The 21742-nt window shown below is 38.7% G+C and overlaps 1 protein-coding gene across 6 annotated transcripts in view; it reads right to left on the bottom strand.

Annotated features, from left to right (window-relative positions):
- The window catches only part of dip2a (disco-interacting protein 2 homolog A), a 107986-nt gene that overhangs the window by 43007 nt on the left and 43237 nt on the right, over positions 1–21742 (bottom strand). For all 6 annotated transcript variants that reach the window (XM_047370977.1, XM_047370978.1, XM_047370980.1 and 3 more), the window contains exon 2: positions 6573–6644. In XM_047370977.1, the coding sequence (XP_047226933.1) occupies positions 6573–6644 (72 nt within the window). The remainder of the gene's footprint in view (positions 1–6572; positions 6645–21742) is intronic.

Below are 21742 nucleotides of genomic sequence, written 5' to 3'. Positions count from 1 at the left end.
ACAAATATGACTGGTTTACAACAAAAAACGAGTGGAAAGTTGCACTCATTAGAAAAACCATCATTGATTAAATCTAAAGTGGTTTATGTAGCTAACTGCAAAGTGACAGTTTTTAAACTGAGCTTGAGCTTACAGTCTGAGTCATAAAGTAAATGTATGCTCATTACAGTTTATTCCTCTGTAATCAAATTGATTATTCAGCTTTATTCATGGTAGTGTCAACAGTTATTGACACCTATGAGTGGCAGGAGGAGAATTAAAAGCATCTTCTACGTCCACTACACACTAGTTTCAACCATTCACAGCTTGTTACAGATTAAAAAAAGCCTTCAGATATTTCTTTGAAATAAGTAAAAGCATATATTTGAAAGTTTTTGCAACTCAAATAGTATTTAATTTTTCAATTTTGTATTTTGTAAACATTGCAAGAGACATTTTTATGCACGCCCCAATACACCCAACATGTTTTTTACTTCAATCAATCAAAACTTTTTTCATTTATAAAGCGCTTCAACATACCACAAGGAGACTATTGGGCTGCACAGCTGAATAAAAAATACGAGAAAATCATACTAAAGAAGCAGTAAACAACACAATACAAAACAATTTAAATAAACAATAAAAGACCGTGCAATTACAGGCCTACTGATCATGCTCTTTGGAGTTAAAAGCCAGTGTAAAAAGATGAGTTTTTAGAGATTTTAAATTCCTTAAGAGTTCTGGCAGACCTCTCAGAAAGACGGAAACCATTCCAGAGTTTAGGAGCTGTGGATGAAAAGGCTCTGTCTCCCCTAGTCCAAAGTCGAGTCCTTGGAACCACCAAGAGCATTTGACCTTCAGATTTCAGAGCTCTACAAGGATGATAACTATGTAGGAGCTCCGAAAGATAAGGTGATACCAGACCATCTAAACATTTAAAGAGCAAGAGTCAAATTTTACAAACAATTCTAAAAGAAACAGGCAACCAGTTAAGAGCATGCATTATCGGGGTAATGTGCTCACATCGTCTAGTGAGACCATGGAGGAGAGACTGGTCAATCACACTATAAAGGGAGTTGCAGTAGTCCAGTCTGGAAAAGATAAAAGCATGAATAACCCTTTTATGGACATCATGAGGAAGATAACGCTTGACTGTGCTAATTAGCCTCATACGATAGAAACTAGACTGGACTATTGCACTGAGCTGTCTGTCAAATTTGAAGTTTTTATCCTGAGGTTAAAAACCCCAAGATTCCTAACAAAAGGAAAGTCAGATGAATCCAAGGCACTAGCACCACTGCTGCATCTTGTCAGCAGGTCACTTTTCCCATACCCAATGATCTCTGCTTTATTTTCATTTAAGCAAAGGAAGTTCAGCTGTATCCATGTTTTAACATCCGGTTAACACTTCCGCAAATTCTAAATACACTGGGTTCCACCAGATTTTAAAAATAAACAATAAATGACATGTTATATATTAACCCCAGTCAAAGCAAACAGAGAGAAATTAAAATAGAGCCTGAAAAGGAGCCATGGGGTATCCCACATTTAAGTGGGGCCTCTGTGAAAGTTGGACAGAAAAAGTTCTATTAGCCAAGTAGGACCCAAACCATTTAAGTGCTGTGCCTGTCACACCAACAGACTGTTCCAGTTATGATAATAAAATGTCATTGTCCATTGTGTAGAAGGCAGCAGAGTCAGTGTTGACCAGTTTAAAATAGCCCAATTTGGCCCTTTAAAGTCTTCCTTCCAAATGTTAAATATGTGCAGTAGCAGCACAAACAGTCATACAGCATGATAAACCTCCTCCGTGTTTTCTATTGGTAGACTGTTGTTTTATCTATGGGCTTTATTTGTCCAAAATGATGCAATGCATTCCCTCTAGTCACAGAAAGTTAGATTTTAAAGACAACGACTTGTTTATGTTATCAATTTCCTTTTGAGCTTTTCTAAAAATAAGTTCTACTTGGTCTTTGCTCATAAAGCAACTCAGATTTGGTTGTACACTGAAACCACCACTCTAGCTTGCTTCTTTCTTACAATTTCTAGCTAAAATCTTACAACATCCTTAAGATATGAGAAAATGATCCAACATAAAAGCTGGAGATTCATCTTGACATAATGGGATTTTTTTTCACGGTATAGCACATCTAAAAATCCCAGAAATTTAAGAAATGGTCGTCTCTCTTCCAGCAAAAGGGGAAGATACATAATATAGTTCACAAATCTGAGCTTTTGTCCCCACCAGCAGAAAAGGAGCAACAGAAGATCAACTTCCTCAGGAAGTTGAAGAATGCTTACTGCCTGTATCACATGCTGATAAACTTCTATTGGTCAGTAACAACAGAGTGTCCTGACAGCAGTTCGAACAGGAAGGTCCTGCAGTGTGTTGGTTAAGTCAGCAGAAAGTGATATCCAAACAAAGGCGGCCTCCCGTCAACCTATTTACATTGGGAAACATTAAAAGAAAACCAGCTATATTTTAAAAGCATCTAACTCATCCTGGACCCCATTTGGTAAAATATAAAAATTGGATTTGCAAAGCTTACAAAACAGCTTCTCTACAAATCAAGATAAATTCACTTCTTTCACTAAAGTAGATTTTGACCCCTAAAACTCCTGTGCATCCTTATAACCACACCGCTCTGAAAAAGTGTTTGCCCCCTTACAGAATTTGGCCAGTGTTGTTACAGTGATCTGGTGCCTAACATCTGCAGTCACTGGAAAAAAGGCAGGGTACGCTGTCCATGTATGCAAGGGGAGGAACATGCAAACTCCATGCCGAGAGATCCCAGGCCCAGATATGAACTCAGGACCTTCTTACAGCAAGGCAGCACTGCAGCCCATTTTTTTAAATTATAATATATTTTTTTTTAAGGGGCAAAAGCTATCCAAACCTACCTGGCGCTATGTGAAGAAGTTATACCCCAAAACCTGCTTTCCTTGGTGACAACAACCGCCATCATGTTTGCTGTTTTGCCATTTTTGCCCACTGTCTTCTTTATTGTTGAGGTATGATGACTAACTCTAACTGAGGCAAGTGAGGCCTGCAGTGCTTCAGATGTTGTTCTGGGTTCTTCTGTGACCTCCTGGATAAATCAACCATGCACTTTTTCTGTAATGTTGGTAGATGGATTGCTCCTGAGAAGGTTCATCCTTGTTTCATATTTTCTCCATTTGTAAACAATGGCTTTCACTGTCGTCCCAAAGCCCCTAAAAAATGTCAGATTTCGATCTCTTCTTGATTTTCTTTAGATCAGGTCATGTGTTTGTTTTTGAAATCTTTCAGCTTATGATTTTGTGTTGTCAGAGAGGCTCTGTTGAAGTGATTCCTTGATTCTTGATTTTATAAATCTGACAGTAATCAGGGTTTGGGTGTGGCTGGTGAAAATGAAATCATTTTTTTTAAATGCCTTTTGTATTTTTTAAGGTGTCTTTTTTGTTTAATATTAAAATGTGCCTGATCTGAAAAATGTACATGACAAAAAAGCCAAAACAGAAGAAATCTGTAAGGCAGCATATACATTTTCACAGCATTGTTATAGTTTTATATTACTACTTTTATTCTGTTTTTTTTCTGAATCCTCTCAGTTTTTTAAACCTTATTTTTTTCTCTAAACTGTTCTTGTTTTGTAGTTGTTTATGAATGTGTTTAGTTAGCAATCTACAAAAAAATAAAAGCTCGTTTAGTCAAGATTTCTGGTCTTATAAAACCATTCCTTTTGTAACAGACTTTCAGCTTATCTAAGATGGCTCTTCTTTTTTGCACACATGTTTTAAGACGTGATGTGTTTTCTTTTTATTTAAAACATTTAAATTAGAAGGTACTATCTATAACTACATTTTCCCTAAATGAATTCTTTTTTTCTAATTGATTTTGCATAATATATTAAAACTTAAAGGATTTATTTGGACAAATTTCTGAAAACTTGCTTTGTAAATGGATACAGAGCAACTATCTACACAAAAAATCCAAACACTGAAATATTGAAGCATAATAACATAGATCCAAAGTTAGAGCAGAACACCTTATGAGATTTTAGGAGCTTACATTATCCTGAATGTTCTCACTCTACAGCTTTTAAATCTTAACCAGATTTCTTGTGCTGAAAGCATTTCTCAAGAAATCTGAAACGTGTGCAAAGTTTTAGGACACATGCTGCTGACTTTAATTTAAACCGACTGGTTTTGGACTCAAAAGATTAAATAAAGAATCACACAAAAACAACAAAATGTGACGGAATGGGAAAATGAAGGAAATGATCCGCCCAAGCTAAATAACAGTCCTGCTAATTCCAGTGGGAAGCCTGCAGCCAGAAGCCCACAGTAAACTATGCTTTCCACTCACACCTCTGGGATCAGGCTGAACTGAAAACTATGGGGAGCAGATGGAAGATGGAGCAGCGGCAACGTTCTAGGTGTTCACTTCAAATGTTGGCAGAATCTACAAAGACTGACTGCCTCCAGCATTGAGGATAAAAATGCACTTCACTAATATATAAACACTGTGCATATTTATTATACTGACTGTGGCTACAAATCAGATATTCAACTCAAACTCAAATGTATTTCTGATTTAACTTCTTAGCATTCTGCAGGAAAAGAGAACTTACCAAATGACGTATAATTTACTTCAATAAAGCTTAACTTGTGTATTATGAAAGCTGGTGGAAATCCCTTTAAATACATAATTAGATTACATGTCAGCGAATGAAAGAAAAGCATTCTCTACCTAACACTAACTTCACCAATCATGTTTTCTTTTTAGGCATGCAAGCTCCCAAAACTCTCCTTCTGATTAAGTCATCTAATTTAAAGTGTGTTCATGAAAGACAATGAAGGTCCATCCCATATGCCAACATGTTATTTAAAAGCAAAGCACAAATGTATACTGCAGCACCAAGCTTATGGAGTCTGGATGAAACCTAAAAACATGAGCCCAACATGGACAGAACCATTTGAACCTTTCAGTTTTCAAAGTAGAAATGCTACACAACAAACAGCTTCAGTGAATTTCAAAAACACTTCGAATTTGTTGCTAATTTTCTGCAGTTCAAACAGGGTCCAAATTCCACATAAAAGTTCAAATACATACATAAACTCCCGCTAATATTTGGTTAAGTGTTTCTTAGCAAGCTGCAAATAAAAGCACAATCTTTTTTGTAGCCATTAACAAGCTTGTAGCATCAGTCTAGAGGGATTTTTGACACCTCTTTTCAGAAATGGTATTGTTTGAATAATGTAGTTAGTTTCCTGCCAAAGACCTGCTTTTTAAGAATACTTAACCTGCCTTACCTGAAGCCTGATTTGTCTACTATAAAACCAGCTTTGATGTGTCTTTAGGATCCCTGTGATGTCGGAGGACCTATTTGTGTCCATGTTTCAATCATCTCTCCCTACTTGCCACTCTGACATGAAAGGAACTTGCTTAGAATCTAAAGAAAGCACCCAGCCTCAAGGCTATCAGCTTTTGGGATGCCCCTGATACTGATACTGTCCAAAGTGAGGCAATGAAGACCCTGCTCCAAAAATCGACACCAGCATATCAGATTTATTTTGCAGCTAAATATTTTCTGGGAAAGGATTCAGCGGACAAAGACTGAAGTATTTGGCCACACTGATGAGACACATCTTGGAAGGGGTCAAGGCGAGACTTTAAAACAGCAACAACCGAGGAGCAGGGTGGTGGTATCATCATGTTAAGGGTCTGATTTGCTACCAGTTTTAGCAGTACATTTCAAAAAGTGAATAGGATAAGAAAGAACCTAACTCCAAATCCTTCATCTTCATTTCAAATCATCAACATAATGTTTGAAACTGAGCCAAATGGGGTGTTCCAACAGGACAATGATTCCAAACCCACATCTAAACTGGTTTTGGAATGGATAACACAGGCTATCATTAAGCTTCTGGAATGGTCCTTACCTCATCCCCATTGAAAATGAGTAGACTGTGGTTTAAAGCCAACCAGTTTACATGAGCTCCATCAATTCCTCCATGAAGAGTGGCCGATTACCCAGGCAAAAGCTTGCTGATGGTGACAAAGTGTGTGGTTTCTCTGCGGGCACTTAGAATTGCCAAATTATTATGACATCCATGCCAATGAAGAGGACATAAATGTTTCACAAACAGTGTAATTGCAATGCAAGCATCCCTTTGAAATATTTATATTTTATTTACCAAAACCACAATTAAATTCTGAACAAATTATGCAGCTTTCCCTTTATTTTTTAATTAGTAACACTGTTATCTCACTATTGGAGGAAATGAAGCCTCTCCGACACAGACAGACTTACAGGAAAACATGAGAAAAGCATAATTATGTTAGAATCCCCTTTATGACAAATTTAGTAGCATGTACCGTTCTATGGCTTTTGTTTGAAACAGTTTTGCATTTAGGATGCCCTTTCTCTTCACGTTACTTCATTTTTCCCCCCTAATTTTTTTAAACGGTTTGGAAAATAAAATATGTAAAACTGGTTTTGTTTTTCCAAATTTGATCAGTTACCGCGTCCCACCTGTTATTCACACATGCAGTCTGAAATTAGGTCCTTATCAAGACAGAATCCATTCAACAGGTTGGAAAGGCTTACCTTGTATCTGTGGGATGTAAGGAGCCAGCAGCTTGCTTCTTTTTTTCTCATAGCCCTTCTGAGTGATGTCTCCTGTACAGCCAGAGAAGGACGAATAGAGGAACAGACAGAGAGAGAAAAGCGAAAAAGAGACATGGAGGGGGGCAGAGAGAGAGATGAGTCATTAGCTTGGCCGTAGCTTGGTGTTCTGATTGTGTTAGTGCGCATAACGGCCTCAGGATCACGCTGCCAGGCTGGTTAGACTGGCACCACAGGGCACCAGATCCAGGTTCTGGTTAGGAAATGCTAGTGGTCTCAGACATGCACACAAACACAAGTTCTGAAGCTTTTCATTCACTTATATTCACCAGCTTTAAAAGAAACAACACTTTTTGTATGTTAGTTAACGTAGACAATATTTGAATAATGACATCAGCTGAGCAAGTTGTGTTTAAAGATAGTGTATCTTCTGTATCTGGAATAATATCCAAAAGTATAAATAGTGATGTCAGCGTGCCACAGTTGTCTCCCCACACGTGAATAAAAGACAAAAAGTTATACAAGATCCGACCAATCAAAGAATACGCTTTTAGAAATGTGTGTAAAATAAATAAAGACAGACAAAAATTAAGGAAGCATGAGGGAGTTGTGTTAAGAAAGACATATGGGCTAAAATAAGTAAGGTAAAGGCAGAGTTGTTCATAATAAATGTCAAACCTCAGGCCAGTTCACAAGACAGACGGTCAGTGAGTTCGTTGAAGGCTGGATAATACTAGATAATTCAAATTCAAAAATACTTTTTTAATGCCAAAGTATTTTCCTTTTTTGTAAAATACAATACACTTTTTATTTAAAAAGTAGTTTTCATTTTGAGTCTTGTTTCAAGCCAAAGTATGAGCATACTGTTTTTAATACACAGTATCCCCTGTAACTGTAGCTCTAACAGCGTCTAGATGGATCTACACAAAAATACTGAGATGCGAGAAGCTTTGTGGCAAAGATCTCAGCTTTTAGGAGAATCCACCACTTGATGCAGCTTTCTGCTTCAGTGTTGCTTACAGCTTCTAGAAGAAAGTTCAACCCAGTATCATGAAATCCAGCATTTATTTTCCTTTCTGAGGCCTCAGTGGGGTTCATGAGAGTTGATACAATATCACACAGAAAATAAATATACGTCAAGATTCGATTAATTTTCTCCCAGCTGACCATCTGAGAGGCATCAAATCTTTAATCAAATATATTTTTTAATTCCATTTCATACAGCGAATTCATGCCCGTTCAAAAGTTTCAGGTTTTATATCCTACAACTACTCATTTCAAGTAATTTTGGCAGGATTTTCTAATCAGCCAACAAGGAAAGAAAGAAGATGCGTGGTTTTCAATATTTTTTTTAAAGAAGACTCTGACAAGTGCAGTGTCCATTGCTTTGTAATACATTTAAGAACCATCTTTCGCTACAATTATAGCTGCAAGTCTGCTGGATTATGTCTCTGTCTGTCTCTAAAGACTGAACATTTTTCCCATTCTTCATTCTGAAGAATCTACATGGACATCAATTTTCAAGTCTTGCTTCTCTGATTAATGCCCTCCATGCCTGGCCTACTACCACCAAGTTACACCATGGGGATGGTGTGTTCAAGGTGCAGTGTTTGTTATCACGCACAAAGAGTTTTGCATGTGGACCAGGAAGTCTAATTCGGGATTCATCTGACCAGATGTTTGCTGGGTCCACATGGCTTGTAGCAGACTTTCTTTTAACAGCACATGACCTATGAAACCTCTAAATTACATACAGGTTGACAGATTGGATGATATCTGAAAGTAGATGGTTGCACTGGATTTTTTCTAAGGGTTTCAAGGTAAAGGGGGCTAAATACAAATGTACTCCACATTTTTCAGATTTTTATTTGTAAAACATTTGTGTAACCAGGTATTCTTTGTCCTCTTCTATCCTCACTCCACTTTACAATTATGCACTATTTAATGTTGTTTTTTCACATAAAGGCTCAGTAAAATGAAAGGTTTTGGTTGTAATGTAACTAAATATTTTGCAAGCCACTTTAAATGATTCTACAATCCTTCTCACAACATATATCGGGTGCGTTTTTGCTTGTTCTTTGCTCTTTAAGCCTCTTGAGCACAAAAGTGTGATAATGTGAAGGCAGGTGTTGTTTGCAGTGCAGCCCACTGGTCCTGAGTCACCAGTATCAACTGAATGCTTGCACTGTTAAATGTCCAAGAGAGATGGAGGCCAGCAACAATGTAATGCTGTCCACAGGCTAAGCCGGCTGACCTGACACTGACTCGTTCGGGTGATAAATTCTCTGTTTGTGTGTGTGTGTGAACATCAGTGAATGTTTGTGTGCGCGCCAGCGTGCCTGTTTGCACACCGCAGCAGCCGGCCAGTTTGACAAACACACAATAGAGGCCCACTACTCTCTGCGACAGCTCCAAATTCTGGCCCGTGGCCTGCGAGGCCGGGCCGCCCGGAGAACACAATGATCCATGGAATTATGTCTCTTTAAAACTAATCTTCTGATCTGAGAACAAACAGCTTTGTCATAAAATATTATGGAATAGGTTTGAATGTTACACCTCGTCACCCCTTACTCTGAGACCCTGGCTACACTACTCTAAATATTTTGCTCCCAACAGATAACTTCTCCTCAGTTTAAATAAAAAAACAAGGGTTTGTAATACATATTCTATGCCAGAAGATGGCAAAAAAATTGTATAGAAATTACAATTTTGCCAATTTGGCAACTTAGCAGCTATATTTAGCTACTTTTCAGACCTTCATAGAGCCATTTTTAACAAAAAATAAAGAAAAAAGACTCAAGGTCAAATCTAGCAACTTTTTTGGTGCCACTGAAGACTTTTGGAGACTCTGGTGAGAGAATACATGCTGTTCCTACTCTTTCTCAGCAAGCAATGGGAGCTGCCATTAACCACTCCTCAGGCCAAAAGCAATCCCAGTCCTCGCCCATCAGTCCCTCTCAGCTGCAGTCAGAGCAGGATATGTTTCCCCTCTTCCTCCAGACTACAAATGAATCAGGGCAGGATGGTTGTTGTAACTTAGAAGTACACAGAAAGGTTAAAACCAAAATCCGATTTATGAAAACTAAAATAAATAAAATATTTTATAAAATAAGTACCGGTAGATATGCTAGAGTGACTCCAAGCTTGTATAAAATAATTTAAAAAAAAGAAACTGCAGACAGGACCTAAAACGTACAGCAAAGGATTGCAAAATTTTCAATGGGAAATGTGCACATTCTTGTAAAACGGTTTGCAGATAAATGGTGTGTATCTGTGCATTACTTACTGACTAAATATTTTTCCTCTCTCTTTGAGGTTTATGTACCTCCATAAGAGAAAAACTGGAAGATTCAAAGGTCAATATATGCCCTGCCAATCAGGGAATAACGGAGGGGGTTGCTGGGAACTGTGTTGAGGGCACAGATGAAAAGATAGGTTGAGAACAACTTTGCAGTTATGGTACATTGCACAGAGAGAATTGAATGAAATTTGCAACATTTGACCACTTTTACCCATGAGCCATGTACAGAAAACTCTTTAAATCACACACTTTAGAAGATTGTAAACGCAGTACAACAAGGCGGAGAATGAATGTGGCAGAATTGGAGATCCACAAACCCTTGATAAAGCCCAAAGGGACTTTCTCATATCATCAGAGAGAATTACCAGGAGGGGCTCAGCTGAAGGACTGCATCTTCTCTCAGTTAGCATCCATCTTAATCATAAGCCTGCTTCTTTGTTCTGTTTATCCTTCCACTCAAACCTCTTTCTCCATCATCCCAGCCACTAAGTCCTCGCTGACAACACATAGCAGCCCTCCTGTCATCCACTGACCCCTAGACACTTTCTCTCTTTTCAATCACCTTCAATGTGACGAGCAGAGAAAACAAAAACAAAAGAAAAATCTCCTGTCTAACGTCTACTTCCATCCCATTCATCTGAAGTGAAAGCATCTTATTTAACAGAGGCTGGAAAAACGTTTTATTCCAGACAGTCATTTTATGTTGTTACAACCTTCTGTAATTCAGCCTTGAATTTAAATTTCCTAAACATTAAGATCAATCTTGTGACAACAGTAGATTCTTCTGTCTTCTGCTGATGCTTATTGACTCTGAAAAGGTCTGATTGCTGGTTTACTGACTGAGGCTGTTCTTCCAATGAGGTCCATTACATAATTACACTTAACACAGACCTTCAATCACAGGACAGATACTGAAACACAGCACATTCCTCTGCCAGTCAGCCCAAACACATTATTGAAAGGTAGTGACTACAGGACATAACATCTACATTTACTTTTAGACACATCAAACTAGAGTACCGAATTGTCACCTCTACTTTCCCCATTAGCACCACATGAAGCTCCAAGCAAATTTGCTAACATTAGAGGTAGAAACTAGCAGCAGTGGGTGTGTAGTATTGCAATCATATAAAGCCCTCCATCTGCGTGCATCATCTTGTACTCGTGACCAATTACAAGAGCAGAACCTGCAGGCAGAGTAGATCTGCATGCAAAAGTGTGTGTAAAGCTTGGTGTGCACATCTGATTGGCAGCAACAGATCAAAGTTGTAATACATGACAAATAATAATCCAGTTATATTAAGCTCTCACGCGAACTATATTCCAAATGTTAAAAAGGAGCGTCTTAAAAGGATTTTTTTCATAGTTACTATTCTCAAGTGGTTAATTAAAAGTCTGTTCTACATAAAAAATTGAAAGTCAAAAATCTCTTCCTGATCAGTGAACATACCATAATAATCACTGCCAGATTACAACACTCTGAAGCAGATGCTCCTACTGAGTAAAGAGACACACTTAGCCGTTTATATTATCAGTATGGTGTCGCTAATGAAGTCAAGGGATGTACAAGGATGTAAGAAACTGTATTTGTTGACATAAGAATCATGAGGTTCATTCAGGCTGTGAGAAAGCGAAAGAGAGCAAGACTTCCAGCAGATAAAAGAAGGGCTCAAGAGGGAACAATAAAGTTGTTTTATTCTTTTGATCCTTCAACTTCTGTCTGTCATGAAATATGATGGATTTGGCAGCATCTACAATCTTTAAGGAATACACCCAAAGACATAGGTTTCAGTAATGTTAGCTGTGCTAACTACATTAATTGCTAAAATAAGATGCTAAAAGGAAGTTTAAATGTTGAACTTCATATTCATTTGATCTTTGTTTTAAAATGTCCTAATACAAATTATTGACTGCTCATGGCAGTGAGGCTTTAAAAATAAACGCTGTTCTTAAATGTTTTTAATCCACAGTTATTCATCAGAAATCAGAGTCAGCTAACCTTGGCATCGAGACCAGAAATGAGCCACAAAGTACTGATTGTTGCGTCTCTAGTATTCCCTAAAGAAGTAACATCGGAATGTAAAAAAATATGTATTTAAAAAAATAGCAAATTAATTTGCCATGAACTGATGCCATAGTCTGTCATGTTCTGGGTGTGGTTCTGTTCTTTGTTTTCTTAATTTGCTTGAGTTCACCATATTATTTGACGTTTAATCTTTGTTTTGTTTCGACTTTGTTCCAAGCTTTATGTTCAGACATTATTTCTCTAGTTTCCTGTTTTATTTAGAAAGCCTAGTACCTAATCTTAAGCTTGTTTATCTTTCATGTCTTTGTTTCACACACGTTTTGTTACTGATTGCCACTCAGAGGTCTAATTGTCATCAGCTTTTCAGTATGAGTCCTGCAAAGATTATTTAGCTTTCTGCTAATTCACTGTGTTAGTTCTCTTTCTGTTTTGTTCCACATTCACCATTCTAGATACCTGCTACTTTGAAATTTCTGGATTTGCTGTTGGTGTGTTTAATTTTCAATCTCCTGTGAGTTTTATATTTAGGTCCTCTTTGTCCATGGCTCCACCTCATGAAAACTGAAGCATAAAAGGAACAATTAGTAAAACAATTTTTAGTAACTCCAATTTCCCCTCAAAAATACATAAATTGTTTCATAAAAACATATGTTGTTGCAATTATTGCAATTATAAATGTGTTCCTCTTCTGCATCCAACTGCAGCAAAGTCCCCTGAAATAAAACCTTCATGTCTGCACCAGACTCCAGCCCCCTCCTCTTGAATGACCACCAGCCAGAAAGATGGCCCCACCCTTTGTACAATGTCAGATCAAGTGCCAGTCTGACCCACAAATGTGCCAACTCCACTGCTGAGCCAGCAATCAAACTGTCTGCCCTTCAGACACAGAAAACCACAACTAAATATTTAGGCCGGGGGAGAAACTACTCTCTGGGCTTGTGCATTAATAGCAGCAGAAAAACAGATGTGACCAGCTGTCTGTCAGCATTAGCTCTGCTGCACATTTGGCAGAGCTAATGCTGTCATTTGAATCTTTGAATTTTTAGGAAAAATTTTTCAGGAAAGGAATATTGGGATACAAAGGGATCTAATTTTAGGATGCAAAGTGTTTTTCAGATTTGACCTTAACTGGATATACCTGTGCATTCACCCCTGACAAGCAGGAAAAGCAAAAATAAGAATACGAGAGAAAGGCACAACTCCAGAGGGAGAGTGTTTTTAGTCTATCTATGAACTAAAATGCTTTAATAATTAATAGCATTTTGTAAAATTGACAGAGACAAGACCTGTAAGAAACTATAAAGATAGCCATACTCACTCACAGAAGCCAGAGGATGCTGCCGAGCAGTGATGAGATGTGCTCAGCACACAGAGCTGTGATGGAAGAATGTTCAGAAGAAGAGGCTGTCAGGTCACTAGAGAATAACCGGCTAAAACAGTCTAACAAGTCCTGCTGTCATAAATCAGGACACTGCATTCTTTATTTCCTTTTAAAGTCAGAGCAGGAAAATGAACAAACCCCATCTCGCTCATCCTCCCCTCCCTCTCCCTTTAACCCACCATTCACAGCAAACCCTCTACTATCAACCTCCCCCTCCCCAACATCCTCCCACCCCTCTCTCTCTCTCTTTCTTTCACCATTTCCATCCGTCCCTTGTTCAATCCCCTCCCAGCAAAGGTCTCCACAAAGCCAAGCTTGGCTGCAGGATTAGGGTGTCAAAGCAGACCCCTGCCCCCCACCTTTCCCACATACCGATCCCACACAGCACTTACACTGTACAACTGTGAAGAGCCTTCATTAGCTTGTTACAACACATTCACACGAGTCAAGTTACAGCGTACTACGACAGCTTGTTACAAAGCAAAGTAACAAAAATAAAATCCTGAAAATTAATAAAAAAAGGAATCAGAAACATCAAGTGATAACTTTAAGATTAGTGGTGTAATTCTCCACCAATATCTACCTAAAAACGGCTTTCTTAGGAAACAGTTGAGCCTGAGGAAGCTACTGAAGGGTGAGATTAGTCTACCTTTGATGTTGAGGAAAATCCTCCCCTGTATTTAGACTGACTGGAGATAGAGTACCCCAGGAGTCCCACGGGTTTCCTCAGCCTCCTCCTCCTCCGAAGAAGGGATGGATGTCTGCGTGTGTCTGAGCAATAGAGCATCTGCATTTTATTTTAGAAATTAGCCATCTATTTGTCCTGTGGCACACACTTTCAGTGAATACTTGCATATGATTAAGCTAATTAATGATTGGGAGCACAAACGCTAATGAATATAGCCAAGCATCTCCCCAACCACGGTCAGAGAAAAAAGAACATCCTGTTTCCTTCTTTAGACCTTTCACTGCTAGGCTAATCACCTTTTATGAGCTGGTTTATGTGGAAAATCCTGTGTAATATAATGGAGTTCAATATGTTAAAAATTGGTAAATTAATAATAACCGTGTCTTTTATGGAAGAAAATACAAAGCTTTTGTGGATTTCAGCCTTGTATGTGAATAGGATGGCAAAAAGACAGATCAAAAATTATTCATACCTCTGGCAGATTTAGATTTTCATTCATGATTACTTATAATGCTGCAAGTCTCTGACTGGATGCAATCTGCTGGGTTTCCTTAGACAGAAAACCTTTTTATGCAATTTGAATAAATAACTAACTCTGACTGCACTGTTCAATGGTTAGGATTAATTGGAACGTATGTACCTGACTGTTGTGAAATGACTTGAGACGACAGATGTTGTGAATTGGCGCTTTATAAATAAACTGAATTGAATTATAGGAAATGACTCCTGAAGGAAAACAAGAAAAAGTATAAGAGGTATCATTGTTGTATATAAAATAATCTGTTTCCATTAACAGTTTAATATAAAATATCATGTCAAAAATTATTTTAAAGATTGTTAACAATCAAACCCTTCTATAATTCCTGACCAGTCTTTCGCATGTCTCTACTGGCGTTGTTTTACCATTTATCTTTAGTGATGGGCTGTTTGAGGTTGCAAGGGCCCCTTGCCATCACCCTAATTTTTAGCTCCCTCCACAGATACTACATCAGGAACATGTCTAGATTCTGGCTGGGCCACTTCAGAACGTTAATTACCTTCAATCAGAAGAAACATGGAAGTAAAATTGAAGGATCACTTTAAAATTAAACCTGCCAGGGTGTGAATCATTTCTAGCCTAACTGAGAATTGCTCAAATTAATCAAGCAAATTAAATCAGCAGATAGCATGCAAAAGGCTTGTTTCCTTTTTGAATGTTTTATTGCTAAAAAGTAGAATGAGAGCACAGTTGCATGATTTTATGAAAACATACAGTCATGAGATTATAGATAAATATTGCAGTGGAAATATCGGTGACAATTTTTCCGTAATCTTCTCTTCCTTAACTATGTCGTACCGACACCTTTGTGACCTAAACCGTGTAGATAACTAAAATCTTCATCAGATGTGGGCATCAAGGGCATAAAGTCCATCTAACTGATCAAATATATTTTTGCATGCAAGAATGCAAGGTACTTAAAAAAAATATTGTATCTCACAAAATACTCCATCCAAGCAGTCATTTGCAATTGCAATGTTGCACATGTTGATATTCTGATAACGAGTGTGATTCGATATTTTCTGCAACTCTGCATGGAAGCAATTAAACATTTAAAAAGGATCACTTTGTTTATGTCCTTATTGTCATGTGGAGCCTATATGGAAGTAAGTATGAGGATTTTACAGACATTTCAGTTAAAACGGGAATAAGAATAAAATAAATATGGATAACTCCCGTGTTTTGTTTATGCAAAATGTTATGCAATGAAAAGAGGGGGAACATTCTGATCACTGTGTTAAACGGTGCCTGTCCTAATGACATGTTAAAGAGGATGTCTGAAATACACAGGACACATTGTTGAGTCTAAACTGCTGCCTGTAAATTGCTGAAGAACAGCTTTTGGAGGGTGATGGAGCTGTGCAGAGTTAGGCATGTCATTGGAGCTGTCAGGAAGGCGCCTACAGTCCTTGCTGTTTTGCTGACTTTGCCCACAGCACCTCAGGTATGTTCACCAGCGAAATCAGGCATCCAAAAAAAACCATGCCTATGCCTGTGTTAAACTCGCATGGTCAACTTACCAGTTAGGAAATATTTATTTTCAGTCATTTACAGAAACATTCTGGCTCCTCTGGACTGGTCGGTTACAGTAATAGGCTGATATTTCTGGTTTCATGTAGGAAGACAGTATATTGAAGTGTTTAACAGTATATGATGCTTATTACACTTATGATTGAACATGGATTCCAATATAGATCAAACATGAAGGTAAAAACTAACAAATCAACCAAAATACTTGCTCAAACAAATTTGTTATTTTCCCAGTAGGACATATTAATCAGTCAGTCAGTTAATAACAGATACTCTGACCTTCAGCTTGTTTGGAGCAAAAAGCACACATCACCCCAGCCATGGGCAGAAGAAAGGAGCTGTGAAAGGACATCAGGGACAAGGTAGTAGATCTGACAAGAGTGAAAAGGGCTACAAGATCGTCACAAAGAAGCTTGGTGAAAGGTTGACAACCATTGGTGCATTTATTCATCATCCAAATGACCCTTAGTAGTCCTAAATCTGGAGCTCCAGTCTAGATCTTCACAGTTAAGATATGGGATCACATCAGCCCTCTATTAATGATCCCATAGCAGCTGCGACCACAGTCAACAAAAACCCCATTGATAACACACTGAGCTGTCGTGGATTGAAATGTTGCAGCTCCCTGGTATAGAGGACACATGTCCAGTACACACTTGTCTCAAGTTTACCTGTGAACATTCAAAACAGCAGCTCCAAAACTTTTTAGCTTTGGACCATCGTTAACAGCCGATAACTAAAACAAACTACTAAAGCACCAAAGCAGTGACAAAAGAAGAATCACATGGAGACACAGAGTGTCCTGTGAAGCGAGTTAAAGTTATAATGTGCCAAGGCCCCATTTAGGAAATCTAAAGGATGTAGAGAGTTTCTGTAGACTCTGGGACCAAATCCCTCCTGAGGCAAGCTGGTGACCAGCTACAAGAGGCATCTTACCACTGTGCTTAGCAACATAGCTTATTCTACAAAGTTGTAATTCATGTTTTTTAGTGGATCTTTGGTTTTTGGGACATTTGTTTGTTGATCTCTAGATTAAATCTCTAGATTAAAATAAAGCTACAGTTCAAAATTCTAGACTGTTTATTTGTAGGAGAACAAAAAGAAATTGCTTAGTTATAGGCTATTTCTAGTAATACCTTTGTGGTCTATCAGAAGAAAAGTATAGCTCCAGTTCTGACACACCCAGTCAACGAAGAGTTAGGTAAAAAAGAACAGAAACAGAGCCTTGAAGTAAACTATAGAGCTAAAATAAATGTGCAAACGTCAAAGTTTCATTCACCTCCAACGCATTCACATATGAGTACAGCAATCCAGTACTAGATTCAAGGCCAAAACCCTTTAGATCACATGCTGAATGTAGTGTTCTGCTTCACAAAGCAGTGCAGTGATTTTCAAAACAGGCCAAACAAATCTGGCATAATCAAGGCTACAAGAAACAAGTCTGTTTTTGCAAAGTTGAACAGAATGACATAAAGATGCATTGATGGATCATTTAAGTGACAAAAAAACAGGAGAAAGAGGGGTAAGTGTCGCAGAAAAGAGGGGTTGATTGCAGCTGATGGTGAGACTGAAACTGGGAGGCAGCTGGAGAAACGTCAGGAGGTGGAGCTCATTGGGAGAATTTCAGGCACGAAGGGAAGAAATGAGGAGAAAAAGAGGAATAAGAGGACATGATTAAAAGGTAATGACTTCCTCTTCCTCTCAATAGAAGAGTGTGCTGCTAACTCACACACACACACACACACACACACACACAAACACACACATACACAAATGCATATTATCTGATAACTCTGATCCTGAAGCGCCCTGGCGTCCTTCGGTCTCCATCCATCAACAGCTCCAATCACAGCGTTGCATCGCTTTTAATTAAGTAGTGCCAACGAATTAAGAGACTGAAGTAACCCTTCATTACTACTCTGCTAATACATAACCCCCTCATCACACACACACAAACACACACACACACACACACACAGCATGAAATCTTCTCTCTGTCCCTCAGGCTCAGTATGGCTGGTGAACAGACAGCGTGAATAATAAGACATTAAATGCAGCGTTGCTTTACACTAGGGAGCGTGCAGCTGTGCACTGTTTCAAAAAGCGAACGAGAGGGGCAGCCATAATTAACAGTCGCAAATCAACACTGTTAACATGTGCTTACATATCCGATAAACCCACACACTACTTACATCGGTTCTGGAGAGACAAAAGAGCAACATCACACAGACACAAGTGCAAGTATGCATTAAAGTGAAAACCATAAAACAAATTAAAAGTATGTGGCCTTTAAGGTAACAGGAGGAGCCGATGACCTCAGTTATTCTTTATCATTTACAGCTCCTTGCAAAAGTATTCCTTCCCCATTGAACCTTCTCAGATTTTCTAGGAACAACCTCAAATCACAATGTAATTTACTAAGATATTAGAATTAACGGAAAGGAATGTAAAATTATGAAGTGGAAGAAAAATGATACATGGGTTACATTTCTTGCTAAAAATCTGATAACACAATTCAGTACAACTAACTGTCATCCACTTGAACTGACACAACGGGAAAAGATAGCATTATTCAAAGATGTAACAAAGAGTATGGCAACTCTGGAGGAGCTGCAGAGCTCCACAGCTCATGTGGAAAAACATGTCGACAGGACAAGTCTTAGTTCTGCCCTCCACAAATCTGGCATTCATGGAAGACTGGCAAGAAGAAAGTCATTGTTGAAAGAAAGCTCTGAGAAGTAATGTTTACAGCCAATGTATGGGACACAACATACCTGTGGAAGATGAGACCAAAATACAACTTTTTTGCACATCAGCCTGAACACACAGGAGTACAGGTCCTTCTCAAAATATTAGCATATTGTGATAAAGTTCATTATTTTTCCATAATGTCATGATGAAAATTTAACATTCATATATTTTAGATTCATTGCACACTAACTGAAATATATCAGGTCTTTTATTGTCTTAATACGGATGATTTTGGCATACAGCTCATGAAAACCCAAAATTCCTATCTCACAAAATTAGCATATTATTAAAAGGGTCTCTAAACGAGCTATGAACCTAATCATCTGAATCAACAAGTTAACTCTAAACACCTGCAAAAGATTCCTGAGGCCTTTAAAACTCCCAGCCTGGTTCATCACTCAAAACCCCAATCATGGGTAAGACTGCCGACCTGACTGCTGTCCAGAAGGCCACTATTGACACCCTCAAGCAAGAGGGTAAGACACAGAAAGAAATTTCTGAAGGAATAGGCTGTTCCCAGAGTGCTGTATCAAGGCACCTCAGTGGGAAGTCTGTGGGAAGGAAAAAGTGTGGCAGAAAACGCTGCACAACGAGAAGAGGTGATCGGACCCTGAGGAAGATTGTGGAGAAGGGCCGATTCCAGACCTTGGGGGACCTGCGGAAGCAGTGGACTGAGTCTGGAGTAGAAACATCCAGAGCCACCGTGCACAGGCGTGTGCAGGAAATGGGCTACAGGTGCCGCATTCCCCAGGTCAAGCCACTTTTGAACCAGAAACAGCGGCAGAAGCGCCTGACCTGGGCTACTGAGAAGCAGCACTGGACTGTTTTTCGGATTAAAGCAAATTCTGCATGTCATTCGGAAATCAAGGTGCCAGAGTCTGGAGGAAGACTAGGGAGAAGGAAATGCCAAAATGCCAGAAGTCCAGTGTCAAGTACCCACAGTCAGTGATGGTCTGGGGTGCCGTGTCAGCTGCTGGTGTTGGTCCACTGTGTTTTATCAAGGGCAGGGTCAATGCAGCTAGCTATCAGGAGATTTTGGAGCACTTCATGCTTCCATCTGCTGAAAAGCTTTATGGAGATGAAGATTTCATTTTTCAGCACGACCTGGCACCTGCTCACAGTGCCAAAACCACTGGTAAATGGTTTACTGACCATGGTATCACTGTGCTCAATTGGCCCACCAACTCTCCTGACCTGAACCCCATAGAGAATCTGTGGGATATTGTGAAGAGAACGTTGAGAGACTCAAGACCCAACACTCTGGATGAGCTAAAGGCCGCTATTGAAGCATCCTGGGCCTCCATAAGACCTCAGCAGTGCCACAGGCTGATTGCCTCCATGCCACGCCGCATTGAAGCAGTCATTTCTGCAAAAGGATTCCCGACCAAGTATTGAGTGCATAACTGTACATGATTATTTGAAGGTTGACGTTTTTTGTATTAAAAACACTTTTCTTTTATTGGTCGGATGAAATATGCTAATTTTGTGAGATAGGAATTTTGGGTTTTCATGAGCTGTATGCCAAAGTCATCCGTATTAAGACAATAAAAGACCTGAAATATTTCATTTAGTGTGCAATGAATCTAAAATATATGAATGTTAAATTTTCATCATTACATTATGGAAAATAATGAACTTTATCACAATATGCTAATATTTTGAGAAGGACCTGTACACTGGACAGAGAAGTTGGTCAAAGTTGTTGATAAAATGGATGGAGCTAAATACAAGGTAATCATAGAAGAAAACATGTTAGGGGCTTCGGCAGACAAGGATAGATGTTCACCCTCCAGCAGGACACATCCCTGAACCTAAAGCCAGAGCTACAGTGGAATTGTTTAGATCAAATTATCTTCATAAATTAAAGTTGCCAAAGTGCAGAAATAAATTAAATCAAGAATTTGAAGAAAGACCTAAAAACTACTGTTCACTGATGCTGTCCGTCCAGTCTGACTGCACTTGAACTATGTTGTAAAGAAGAATGTGGAAAACATTCAGTCCTTTAGATCTGCAATGCTGATATACCGCAAAAGACTTGCAGCTGCAATTCCTGTAAAAGGTGATTCAACAAGGAAACTTACGGCAGAGTAGAACACAAATGCCCCAACACACTTTTTGTATTTTTTTATGTTAAAATGTCTAATTTTTCAGTCACTTTACATGGTTCAAATTTAAACTGTAACTTAAAAAAAAAACCCAAAAAAAACAAAGATTTAACATAAAGCTACTCAAATAAATGGTTTGGAATCAGGTTTGTAGTGAAGAAGGTTACAACAGGATAGAAAAACTGTCCTCGAGTATGTAAATGATGTTAACCGTTTATGCATGTGTGTCGCAATGGCCTGGCTCCGGTCCAACAGCATTCAGCTCGGTTCTATTTACACATACGACTCACAGAATGCACTGAGCTGCAGAGTAACCGCGCTGTGCTGCTATTCTGGCCCTCAGCCAGAGCTTCACAATGTGGAAACGCGTCTCACCTACATGAACAGCAGCAGCAGAGATGGCGCTAAACAATATTACACAGCACCACTGAGGGCTTTCAGAAACCACAGGAGCAATATGCAGACTTTAATTTCATACCTATTAAAAAATGATAAAATAATGACATTTTTATTGCATCTACTCGGCTAGGTTCACATTCTAATAGAAATTAAAAACAGAAAGTGAAATAATATTACTTTGAAAAACAAGACCGTCTCATTGTCTGCGTGTCTTCATGCTGCCTGTGGGGTTAGCGTGTGTTCATGTGCGTGATTTGTGGAGCGAGACATCTGTGTGACAAGCGTGACCACTGCAGGAGCCTCAGCTTTAACACACTGCCCTGAAATAGAAGAATACATTCAAAGTTGGAGAGCAGCATTCAGTCCTCAGCTGCACTGAAGTAAAATAAAGTACTCTACTCGCTTAGAGCTGCAGTGCCAAACTTGCTGGAAA

This window comes from Girardinichthys multiradiatus, chromosome 7, assembly GCF_021462225.1.
Source record: "Girardinichthys multiradiatus isolate DD_20200921_A chromosome 7, DD_fGirMul_XY1, whole genome shotgun sequence".
NCBI lineage: Eukaryota > Metazoa > Chordata > Actinopteri > Cyprinodontiformes > Goodeidae > Girardinichthys > Girardinichthys multiradiatus.
This window is presented reverse-complemented; position numbering and strand designations above follow the sequence as displayed.